At 41.1% G+C, this 12,852-nt stretch overlaps 1 protein-coding gene across 2 annotated transcripts in view; it reads left to right on the top strand.

Moving 5' to 3' along the window:
* LOC121426117 (sushi, von Willebrand factor type A, EGF and pentraxin domain-containing protein 1-like) overlaps positions 1–12,852 on the top strand; it is an 80,227-nt gene that overhangs the window by 52,857 nt on the left and 14,518 nt on the right. For both annotated transcript variants that reach the window (XM_041622286.1, XM_041622285.1), the window contains exons 36-43: positions 183–303; positions 2,386–2,519; positions 3,075–3,285; positions 3,816–4,012; positions 4,389–4,562; positions 5,178–5,414; positions 6,261–6,431; positions 7,118–7,324. In XM_041622286.1, coding sequence (XP_041478220.1) covers positions 183–303; positions 2,386–2,519; positions 3,075–3,285; positions 3,816–4,012; positions 4,389–4,562; positions 5,178–5,414; positions 6,261–6,431; positions 7,118–7,324 — 1,452 coding nt within the window. The remainder of the gene's footprint in view (positions 1–182; positions 304–2,385; positions 2,520–3,074; positions 3,286–3,815; positions 4,013–4,388; positions 4,563–5,177; positions 5,415–6,260; positions 6,432–7,117; positions 7,325–12,852) is intronic.

Raw genomic sequence — 12,852 nt, 5'->3', positions numbered from 1 at the left:
AATTATGTGACAGAGCTAAAATTAGTTATAATCAGTTAAACTCTTACAAACAGTTGTTTCTAAAAATGGCATTTTGTTTACCCTTGTAAATTAGGAGAGGAATTCAATATCATAATAACAATTACTATTATCATTTTTTTCTTATTAATTATTATTATTGCTTTGATTATTATGATTTAAAGGATTCATGGGAAGGTTGTGTGAAGTTGACATCTTGGAATGTTCTTCCTCACCGTGTCACAACTTTGGTACATGTATAGAAGGAACAAACAGGTTTGATTGCCAGTGTCCTGAAGGTTATCGGTAAGAAGTCTCTATCTTATAAGTGTAGACAGTTTAACATAAATAGGAAATATTGAAGTTTGGTCAAATGCAATCAGTGTTGTCATTTTGAGAAAAATGGGAATAAAAAAAATCAAATCCAAAAACTATTAGATATCCCAAACAGATATCTGCTTATAGTACTTCCTGCATTCCGCTCTTGCAAGACAATGGACTTTTTATTGTAAGATGTTGGGTGAAGGAAGGGGGATGGAGGTTAAAATCGATGATTTGCTGGGACATCTCACAGGTACCATTTATGATCATTTCATTTGAACATTGTGCATATTTTAAGACTAAGTAACATTGGCCAAATGAGCCTCTTCCACCCCCCCAAAAAAAAAAATAATAAATGAAATTCAGGGAAAACAGGATAAGCATGATTATGATACAAAATGGCAGAGCATTTGGTAAGTTTTGGTAACAATGAGCTCAGTTTAAAAAAAAATTAAAAGCAATTGACAGAACCAATTATGTTTTTCTTTGAGATAGAAGTTGGCAAATAACCTGCCTATGCTAATTAATTCTTATTTTTAAGCATGTAATGATTGAGTATTCCATGTTGGAAATATCAGAGGTGCCCACAGTGTGTCTCTCAATGTAGAAAACATTGTGAGATCATCTGAACATCTTTATTTAACTCTTCAAGCGTTACGTTCGCATTATTGCACATCCGTAGGCGTGTTTCGTTCGCATTTTTGCACAACCACACATTTCCCATAGACGTCCCATGTCCCATTGTTTTTCGAACAATTGCACGCCCCGGTGCGTGGCTAGCTACAATGTATAGCCTGGGTTTTGTGTACCGTACATGTGTACCGATCGATCGATCGCGAGTGGGACATTGGTTTAGCGTTTGACGGATTATCGCAGTTTACAAATTACAGAATCGTTGAGTTTTCCCCAAAAAACGATACATCCTGATCACAGCCAGGAAGTTCATTGAAAAGGGAGAGGATAAAATTAATAAGACCCTCCTCACAAACAATACCATGGCCAGGTTTATTGTTAGGAGTCTGTGACTCATGGCACGAATGTGAATGAGAGGAGATCACTGCTAAAATAATGCAACACACAGTGGGTTTACAGGTGAACGCATGAAGAGTTAAAGGACAAGTCCACTCCAACAAAAGTTGATTTGAATAAAAAGAGAAAAATCCAACAAGCATAACACTAAAAATTCCATCAAAATCGGATGTAAAATAAAAAGTTATGACATTTTACATTTTCACTTAATTTTACAAAACAGTTATTTGCTTTTCCAGGCTGGTATGCAAATTAGGAGACTATGACATCATCCAATCACTATTTATTTTGTATTTTATCATATGAAATATGAAATATTCAAATTTTCTCCTCTTTGTCAAGTGATACAATGATTTATTCTTCCCTGAACATGTGGAATTAGTATTGTTTAATCCTATATGGTTCAGTCAAGTTAGTCATTATTGTCAAATTTATAAGAAATGAAATATTGTATAATTCAAACAATAAATATAAAAGAAATAGTGAGTGATGGACATTTTCGACTGACTCATCAAGTTGTGCATATCACTGTTTTGTGAAAAATAAGCAAAACTTTAAAATGTCATAACTTTTTTTTACATCCGATTTGATGAAATTTTCACCACTATGCTAGTTTGATTTTTTCTATTTATTTCAGTCAGCATTTTCCTTGGGTCGGACTTGACCTTAAAGTGTAACATTGTGAAACTCATTCCTTACATTTACATAGTCCACTGTGTGAAGAAACTGTTAACACTCAAACTGTTAAGGTGCCCAGAGTGGAAAATTACATTCACATTTCAACATTTCATTATATTTCCACATTGGCTACTATGCAAACATACTGTGTGGCAATATGATCTTTCTAGCAGATAACCCTATATATTTTTCAGAGCTAACTATGTCACAATAATTTTCATGTTAATTATCATACTGAGGATCAAAGCCCATCAAGCGAGAAAAAGCTACATATCTATGGAGAAAATCACAGATTTTATTTTCAAACTTGATTACAGTACAAGCTAGGCATGTGGTGTATGTATTTTTCTCTGGTTTTAGTGGTACAACTTGTGAAGAGCTTGTTAGTTCATGTGTGTCGAGCCCATGCAAGAACAATGGAACCTGCATAGACGTCCTCAGAAATTTCATCTGCACATGTCCTCCAGGGTATACAGGAGACACATGTGGAACAGGTATGAAAATTTTGAGGGAATATCACAACCACTGTGAGTTTGTATTACAATCCATTATCACAATTTTAATTTTTTGATTTTTAATGTCATTTGCGAGCAGCTTCCCCATTTATCATTTAGTCAACAAATTAATGATATGTCATTTCCCTTTAAATTGTGTTTCGTTATTGTGCTGGAGTAATTATTCTCTTAAAATATATGTTTTTATGTTTGCTTAATATATGTAGTGCCCCTGGACTGAAGTACCCAAAGTCTTGAACAAAAAATGATTCGCCGGTAATCAGATCTGATCATATAGAGTGTAATTCAATACGTATGGTGCATGATGACTGTGTTGCTAGAAATTACGACTCTGCAATTATTGACTCTTTTGAATGGCATTTTGTACTTCCTAAATTTATGTCAAGTCAGGGGAACTCCTCTTTGACGAAAAAACTTAATCAGTTACAAAACCGAGAAATTTGATAATAATTGGCAGCACAATGCTGATCTGAGCAATAAGTACATATGTTCCCATTAAGTTTGTAATAAGGCAAATTATTTGTTATCTCTCAGTTATTCCTGACAACTATGATCTTAAATTGGATCATCAAACATCATCCACTGTGTTTTCTGCTGATGTCAGCAGCGACTTAGAAAATGTAACTGTATCACTCTGGATGATGGCAGAGATGACATCACCCAACAAGCAATTCTTCAACCTTCAAATGGGCAATCTTCACTTTGGTATTTACAACCCCTGCAGTCTTATTTTCATGGAGGCAGTGTGAGTGTTTCTCAATTCTGATTTTGTGAGAAATATCTGATATATCAATGATTTTCTAATGTTAGGTATAAGAATGCATGTTAATGATCTAATTTTAGAAAAACAGTCTTGTATTGTGGGTGGAAGACATCGTGGTTGATGAGTAATTTCAAAGTGGCTTTCCAAAGCTGCCCATAGATTTTACCGCTAAATGATAATTTCTATGAGCAACAATTGTATTACATTTGAATTTAGTTTTGTAAAAAAGTGGTTTAATTTGTTTTTAATTCTACATTTCCAAGAAAACTTTTAACAATTTCAGCATGTGGTGCCATTATTTGAACAATAAAAGATGTTCCATACTTAAGGGTTATTTATTTGGTAATCTTCTTTTCCAAGAAAAGCTGAGATATGTTAAAAATTTTCAAATAAAATTTTTTGGGCATCATTGATTACTAGATATTAGGCAATAACATACACGGATGCTCAATAAAAGCCATGGTCAAACTATTCCATATGGTCATTAGCTTTTCATAACTGTTCCTTTACAGTCGGAATTATTCATCTGATGGTCTTTCCGTTTGTGATGGTCGTTGGCATCATCTGTTGCTTGTATTTATCCGCACTGGGGGATGGTCTGTTCTTTTTGATGGTTCTGAGGCTGCAAGTGATGATGGCGATGGATCTGATTATCGTCTCTCAGGAAAATTGCAGCTTGAAGTTGGAGTAATTGAGCTGGACAGAAATGGTACAAACACCCACATAAATAAAGGTCGTACCCATGAAGAAAATATATATATATATATATATATGTATAAATGGCGTGGCTGTAACAAGGTCCACAAGGCTGTTTTTCATTCACAAACAATCAATACTGACCCTTTTCTTCCTTTTAATTTAGCATAGCATATGATATAATAGTTGTGATTTTGTATAATGAAGAGGATGACCCTTTTGCAGGTAAATGGTTTTGCATGATCACCATTATATTGAAAAAAATGGTCCTTGACCATATTAAATTTAATAATTAAATCTTCAAGAACCTCTTAATATGCTGGATAATGATTATTCAGTGTTCTACGTAGCATACTTTGGATATTTTCTGTGCTATTATTTGTTTGAAGATTCAATCACAATGACTGGTATCAATGTTTGGACTGGGGATATCCCAGAGGATGTGATGTCAAGAGTCAAATCAGAGTGTTTGCCACAGCTATATGGGAACATTATTTCATGGACAGACTTTGACTCGCACCAGGATTTTTCGACATCTTCAGCGACTCCTTCAGTGTGTGATGGTAAGGGTCTCATTTTCAGATATTTCCACAACAATCGTAATTTTTCACCATGGTAGGAATGTTTCATTTCCTATTTGATGAGAAGTGCAATATTAAAGTGATGACTATTAAATGAAATGGCCATTGAGGTATCTGTATCATTTTTCTAATAGGCAGTGGGAAGATTCTAAATTTGTAGAATTATTTGAAGTCTTATCGGTTCAAATTTCATGAAAGTGGTATATAACTGTTGAAAAGTATCAGCAATCATGCGAGGTCCCTGGCTTGAAGTGCACTTCAAGTCAATCGACTTTCATAACAAGAATAGTACATACGTGTGTTTTGTATGTTGAATTGATTTCAAGAAAGAAATGAAAATAATGAGAGTGATGAAAAAGGGAAATAGTGTAGAATAAGAGGTTTTATTAATCTGATGCGACTTTTCTGCTTGGCAAAGGCAGTTATAATGAAGGCATCATGCTCCATTATCCCACCAGTGCTTAAACAAATTAATGATATTATTGAGAGAGGATACTTTATCAAGATTCAAATGAGTCTTGTATTTCATGAAATGGTTTCGGTATTATATAAGCAGTTAATTGTATGCTACATAAATCTTTGATTATTATTATTAAGATACGGATGAATGCAAAGTGCTGGATCCTTGTCTGAATGGAGCAACATGTGTGGACGAACTCCGTTCTTATACTTGTGTATGTCTTACGGATTATACCGGAATTCACTGTGAGAGGTTCATAGAGCTGTGCAACACCGATAGCTGTGAACATGGAGGAACCTGTACAACCATGAATGGGACTACTCATTGTTCATGTCCAGATAGATTCTTCGGAGAGTTTTGTGAGCATGAGATAAGTAAGTGTATTTCAACATACATGTACCTAATGACAAGTCATCAAAGTGTATGAGAAGCCTTGAACTGATCAAACATTCCAATTGTTCTTTCCTCATAAAGTATTGGACAATTTTGAATGTACATTTTCAAAAAAAGGTATATCATGCCCTTCCCATGTGGACTGTTCCATGTTGGCATCAGGGTAGGCCCACTTAATTTCAAACTAGATCTGCAAAGACAGTGAAAATGGTGAATTTCTCTGACACTTAACATTATTACAGTTGCATGGTTATAAGGGTTTGTAAGAGCATATACAAATATATCAATGTGCAATGTGTGGAGTTAATACTAAAAATGGGATTGTCTCCCTCGTTTGTTGGTTATGATATGCTTGTTCTGTGCTTATTCTTATACAGTGCATATTGAAGAAACAAAACAAAGAAGTTTTAACACAATGATTTTTGGGGTAATTAATTAATTGCAATAAACTCCATAATCTTCACAATGTTTTGAATCAACCCTCAATATTTTGTAAATATAGAAAGCAGAATGTTTATCAGCAACTTCGTACAAAGTGAGATGAATAACTCCTGTTTTTTTTTCCTTTCCTTTCTTGGACGCTTTGCACAATGAGAAAGTGGAGTTGTCTTCATCAAGTCCCCACATCAGGATATATACATCATTTTAATAGTAGTCTGCAGCTTGCCGCTGACTTCTTATTTTTTTTCAAATTTGCAAAAAAAATATGAATAATTAAAATACATGCAATTAAGTCCATTGGATAAAAGTTCTACTTGTAGGATCAAATATGATGCCCTTGGATTTTGTTGCAATTGCATGACTGAAATATTCCTATATTTCTTCAGTTGATGGTGGTTGGAGTGACTGGTTGCCATGGAGTCCATGTAGCGCATCTTGTGAAGGTGGAACTCGAAATACTTCAAGGGAGTGTACTAACCCACCACCTAATGAATATGGTCAACCTTGTACAGGCGAAAGTGCAAAAGAAGAACCCTGTAACCCTCAGGATTGCCCTGGTAAAAAAAATCTATCTAAACCTATCTCCTTATTCATAATGTCCATATTTCCAGATCGATTTGAAAAAATGCTATATTATGAGCATTATAGTAGGCACAGATAGAGGGTTGGGGGGAAAAGAGATGGTAGATGAAAGAAGAGTGGTTTATTGCCATTTTAAAGCCATGAGGTCCAATGTCCAAATCATTCAATGTCATTTGGATTACTACCAAATTTTCCTATATTATGGCATACATCTGTTGGCCACAACCTCCACTCACTGTTTTGTATAGAAACAACTACACCTAAAATCATTTAGTCCAATACAAATTTGCCAAATTGTGGTTGCTCTGTTCATCACTTTGCTTATTAAAAAAAAAAATTGTTCAAGGTACAAATATCACTCCAAGTCCGTACGGAAGATGCAAAGGTCATCATAGTGCCTCAAATTACAAACAGATTGTGCTATCTCCTTGACTTGATAAGACTTGTCCTTTATTGAATGATTTCATGACTTTTTATTTGGATCCAATTATGGGAAACCATAATTGCTCTCAGATACAGTTTGTCAAAAATTAATTTGTACGTGATGATTCCCATCTTATTCCGGGAATAAAATTAAAAATGGGTTTGCATAAAGAAAAGGTCTACCAATTTGTGGTGTATTTGATTGAAAGAAGGTCATTCTACCCTTTTGTTGGTTAAGGTTGCCTTCATCTGCAGAATCCTGAGAATGGCACAGTGAGCTGTTGGAGTGAAGATGAAACCAAGAGATGTACTGTTAAGTGCAACTCAACTGACTTTGGCTTTGTTCAGCCCACGCTGGACTTGTATTCCTGTGGTCCAGAGACAGACTATAAATGGGATCATCAACATGATTACAATCGTAGAGCCATCCTTCCTCCATGCAAGGGTAAGTTTAAAAGGGAACCCACTTTTGACGAGTTCCACCAAACAATGATTACCCTTCCGAAGACCTGATAGCCAGGTTCTTATAATACACTGTAGATATACCTTTTCATGTAACTTTTTGATATCCCGTTTTCCCCCCACTGAAGGACTTTCCACATGTGAGTATATGAAAAAGTGGGGAGCAATACTGTTATCAATGTGGACGCCTCTTCAAACTGTCTCGAACCTCAGAAAAAAGATCTTGATGCGTGTCAAGCACCGATTCGAAAAGGGAGTGGGCCACATGTTAATCAGATGTCATTCAAAATGCATCTACAAATTTGACCACCTGATGATGATGGTGCATATTTACATCAATAACTGGGATATACCCATTTGATTTGCTAGTTCATTACGATGAACCTGCGTGCCGAATATAGAGTACACAATTTTTCCTGCGCGCGCGCTGCATCTCCCTACCAACGCACTATCCCAAGATCGTCGCGCAATTTGGCGTCCATTTCCTCTTTTACTTTCGCCTGCGGTCGAGTGCAGTCGCAAGCTAAGTACATTCTCAAAATTGCATTTCTGTTTTCCGTTTGGATACTTTATTGTGCAATTCTTCCCTTATTTCAATCTTATTTTCTCTCATCTAAGATTGTTATAGGATTATCACGTCGCGCGGAGCTTCCGTGATATTATTTTAACGTTTCTTGTCCCTCTTCGTGAGTTTTTTTTTTTTTAAAGATACGTTTCTCACAGGCGGGTTGTCTTCACCTCTCCGCCCCATAGCTCCGCGCCTTCCTGCTCGGGCGTTGTCTTCGCTCCTTTTTAATCCTTTTAATTCTTTTTATTCACTGACTTCTTCGTTTATACGACTCGTCGTGAATTTAATTGATTTATTTCTCCACAGATAGGTTCTGTAGGACGTTAGGAGCGTCGTATTCCAGCCTCGTTTCAAGTTCTTTGTCTCTTGTTTCGAGTTAGTTGATTGTTCTTTTGTTTCAATCAATCCTTTGCTCTTGTATTTATTAATTGAATTAATTGGTTAATTGATTAATTAATTAATTGATTGATTCTTTTAATTCTTGACTTGCTCCTTTGCCTCGATTCAAGTTCTTTGTTTCTTGTTTCGAGTTAGTTGATTGTTCTTTTGTTTCAATCAATCCTTTGTTCTTGTGTTTATTAATTGATTAATTATTCAATTAATTATAAAAAAAAAAAAATATATATTTTCTTTCCTTCACAAGAATACTTAGAATTTTTTTAGGAAGCCGTCTCCTGTCAGCGTTCGTCGCCTTTGACTCGGCCTTCCTTCTCGGGAAAGCTATCTTTGTTTTTCCCCCCTTCCTTTTCAAGTCAGCTACCGGTCTCTGGACTTATAATTTTTTTTTTTCTTAAACTTCTTGTTTATAAAAAAAAAAAAAAGAAAGGGAATCTTGCTCCCCTTTTTTCCTTAGCTGATCCTCACCTCAAGAAAAATTATTATTTTTTTTCTTTTGAACAGGTGGACACAACAAAACAACAACAAAAAAAAAAGAAGAAAACTTAGTGTTTTCTTCTTTTTAGATGCTTCCCCCCTTCCTTCTTTTCAGAATTTTGGCGGAAGCAGATTCTTGTTGTGATAATCAAATAATTAATTTTTCTAACGGACTTCAGGGACAGTGTCTCTTAATAATTCTCAATTATTACTGTTTCCTTTGTTCTGGGATTTTACCTTGTATCATCCTTGTGAGATCCGTTTTTGACTCTCAAAAGTCCGCTTTTTGAGGTCCTTGTCTTCTGGGTTGGGGTTTGTTCCCCCCCCCTACCCCCTTTGCTTCTCTTTTTTTCTATCTTACTACTAGATCACCCTACGGCAATAATGAGCCTTTCGGACTCTCTTTCTGAAGAGCCTCAGGCGGCTGCTGTTTCGGGGCCCGACACCGGGGTCTTATCCCCCACCACAGGTAGTATAGATAGCGAGAACAGAGTCAGAGCCCCGTGGGCTCTCAAAGGGGTGGAACCGTGGACACGCGTTCACGTGTCCCGCTTAATAAGGGTGGAACCGTGGATTTGCAACCACGTGCCCGCACGGTGATGGCCAAGGCTTCCGTCCCGGAACCTGAACCTTATTGGGGAGCGTCGCACTAGTACAGAAAACGGCGACTCCTCTAGGGCTGTCAGACCCACCGGCCATCGGGTCACCTAAAGTCCGGGGGGAGAGCACGGGTCTCTCCACCCGGCAAAGACTAGGCTCGATGCCGTGTAAGACCCCTCTAGGGAGCGTCGGCAAAGGGCTACCAGCCCCTAGTCGGAAGAGGCACCTGAGTCCGACCGTGTCGGACTCTCAATTCAATCTGACGCCGTCAGATTCGGCCGACGCCTCCTCTCGCTCGGCTAGCTCTCCCCGTGGGAGAGCTAAGGAGAGGAAGACAGGCGCAGCCCAGCCTCTTGTCCCTTCTTCCGCTCCGGCGCCGGAGCAACCGAAGAAGAAGAAAAGAAGAAGAGGAGAACCACAGACGTAAGCCCCGCTCCGTCGGGCGGTCTGTCCTCTGATTCTTTTGATGGCCAGGCCTCTCAGCTTCTCAAGCTAATCTAGAGTGCCCTCCAGCACTGCGGGTTTTTACCCCCAGGCTTGCCTGCTTCAGCCGACGGTACTACCAACCGAGCGGATCAAGCAGACACCGGCCATCCAACACACCTCGGAGAGTCACCGGCAATATCATGTTTCGCCGGCTCACGCACCTGCAAGGGAAATTCCCGCTAATACACAGGTGCTATCGACATACGGGCGTCGCCCGCCATTATGTCACCAGACTCCCAATCATTATACCCTCTTCTGCCCCCCGGCGGGGGCCGCATAGAAGAGGAAGGAGAAGAAATTCTAGGTCGCTAACCCCGCTGTGCGGGTAGACCTTCCCTTCTGATTCTTGTGCCGACGGCCAGGCGTCGTAACTTCATGTTACAACAGAACGCCCTCGAGCACCACGGATCTTCATCCTAATGCTCTCTGTCAGCTAAAACCGCCGTGTCGAGCACCAGGCAGGTCAAGCAGACAGTCGCCGTCTCGCACCTCGGAGAGTCACCGGCAATATGATTCGCCGGCCCACGCACCTGCAAGGGAAATCCCCGCTAATACACAGGTGCTATCGACATACGGGCGTCGCCCGCCACTATGTCGCCAGACTCCCGATGATTGTTCCCTCTTCTGCCCCCCGGCGGGGGCCGCACAGAAGAGGAATAACAAGAAGAAAGTCTAGGTCGCTAATCCCACTTTGCGGGCAGACCTTTCTTTCTGATTCTTGTGCCGATGGCCATGCGTCGTAACTTCATGTTACAACAGAACGCCCTCGAGCATCACGGATCTTTATCCTCATGCTCCCTGTCAGCTAAAACCGCCGTGTCGAGCACCGGGCAGGTTAAGCAGACATTCGCCATCTTGCACCTCGGAGAGTCACCGGCGATTTCATGATTCGCCGGCTCACGCACCTGCAAGGGAAATCCCCGCTAATACACAGGTGTTATCGACATACGGGCATCGCCCTCCATTATGTCACCAGACTCCCGATATTTGTGGGTCAGGCGTCGCACATACTCCCATGAGCAGTGCGGGTAATTCACCCACGCTTCATATCAGCTTCAGCCGCCTTGCTAAGCACTGTGCGGCTCAAGCAATCACCTGTCCTCTCACACCGGGCATTTATTGAAACGCTGTTCACCTACACGGTGACCCCCGTTTCTATGCAGGTGCTTCCGACATACGGCTTTCAAGCATCAATATGTCGGCAAGCTCTCGGTGACCGACGGCTGGACTTTGCATCCGTTCAGGCTGCATCTATGCGTCCCCGAGCATTACGGGTTCTTATCCTCGTGTTCTCCGTCATTATAAGACCGCCGCGGTCTTATTGCTGGCGTCGGGTATTGAGCGGATTGAGACTTCTCTCGCCAACCCGCACTCCGGGGAGCCATCGGCGAGTTACCTGCATGGGTATTCCCCTTTTTATGCAGTTACTCCCGAATTCGCCCTCTACGTCAAGCCCACGTACGGCGACGACTCCTTCAGCGGTAACTCTCTCCATTCTACCCCCTAAGCGGGCCCGTAGATTGGAGGTAAGAATCTCTTACATACCGCATGCCGCACTTCTCTCGTGAGAATGTTTGGCTGCTTTGAGGGGGCAACCTATCACGTCCGCGGTCCGTCCGCCCAGGCGACGGGACCGTCGGTTTCTGGCCTGAACCTCACTTTCTATTCGAAAGTAAGGGTGCCCTGTCTTACTTAGCTCCTACCCTTGCAAGGCCAGAGTCAGGGCTAGTACAGACACCCGTCCTCCAGCGATCGCCGCTGAAGAGAGGGCGACTCCGATATGAGCACCATCACCGCTCAGCGGTATGTCTCACTACCTCATAGCTCTCCGAACTTATGAGTATGTATATCGGATCTGAATGTCACGGCGATTTAAAGTTCTCCTGTGCTTAGTAATCGCTACGCCTTCACCACCCGGTGCATTATGGTTATGTTAACCTATTGTCTCGTATTCGGGCGGCTCGTTCGAGCCTTGCCCGAGCTGCCATCACCGGTCGTCCAGCCGGACACCGCCGAAAGCACCCGCACCGAATACCTGGAGGGAATCAGCTTTTCATATGCTAGATATCCCTCCTGTTGACATTCACAGCTGTTCCCCGAGTCCTTCCCGGTCGGGTAAGCATCATCTCGGAGGAAAGAAACCGCCGTACATCTCATGAGATTATTGGCTATGTACGTGCGTTCAAGCTTGTTTAAAGCCCCAGACTTCTCTGTCGGCATTCTATGCCTATTTTCTGGGCACACCCACCGTACCGGGTCGGCGAGTTTACACCAAACAGTACGCCTTCAGACCATCGGTCGAGCTCTAACAGTCTATGTTATAGACTGCTCTCTATGTGGGTCAAGCTTGCGGGCGTCTCCGCCGTTTCCTCCTTGTGTGGAGTGGTCTACGGTGGATGTCTTACCGTGCCCATTTGTCGAATCGTCTTCTTATTTAGAAGCTTTTTCACTCGGCACACTCGAGTCACCTCGCATGCTGCTTTCATCCTCCCTCCATGCAATGCATGTGGCCATGGTCACCGCACGACCGAGGATGATGTAACCGTGGATGCATGTATGCTTATGCCTACCTAACCACAATCACTACGACCCGCTTTTTCTCGGGCCGACTGCGGATGAGTCTCTCCATGTAAGTGATTTACTTCACTGGAGTTCTTCTTTTAGAAACTTAGATGCTCATCCCCCACTGCTTAGGGCGTCATTTTTGCCGCCCCCCGCAGCTTTTTGGAACTCCTTATTCTCCGATATCGGACTGTTCCACGCTGCCGCAACCGGCGCCGGCGGTGCTTGCTCTTACGATCACCTGAGAGACCAGGCCTTGTGGCTGTTTTCATAAACAACTGGTTCTCACCGCAGACTGATGGAAATTTTTGTGTTTATTTTCCTCAAGTCTCCCTCCTTCGCTTGTTTCTTCAAGCGAGGACATCGACACTCTTAGCCAGTTTCCGTCCCTAACTTGATAGGACAGGGCCGTTGCTACCTCA

This window comes from Lytechinus variegatus, chromosome 13 (assembly GCF_018143015.1).
Source record: "Lytechinus variegatus isolate NC3 chromosome 13, Lvar_3.0, whole genome shotgun sequence".
Taxonomy (NCBI): domain Eukaryota; kingdom Metazoa; phylum Echinodermata; class Echinoidea; order Temnopleuroida; family Toxopneustidae; genus Lytechinus; species Lytechinus variegatus.
The sequence above is the reverse complement of the archived record's forward strand: the minus strand, read 5'-3'. Positions and strand labels throughout refer to the sequence as shown.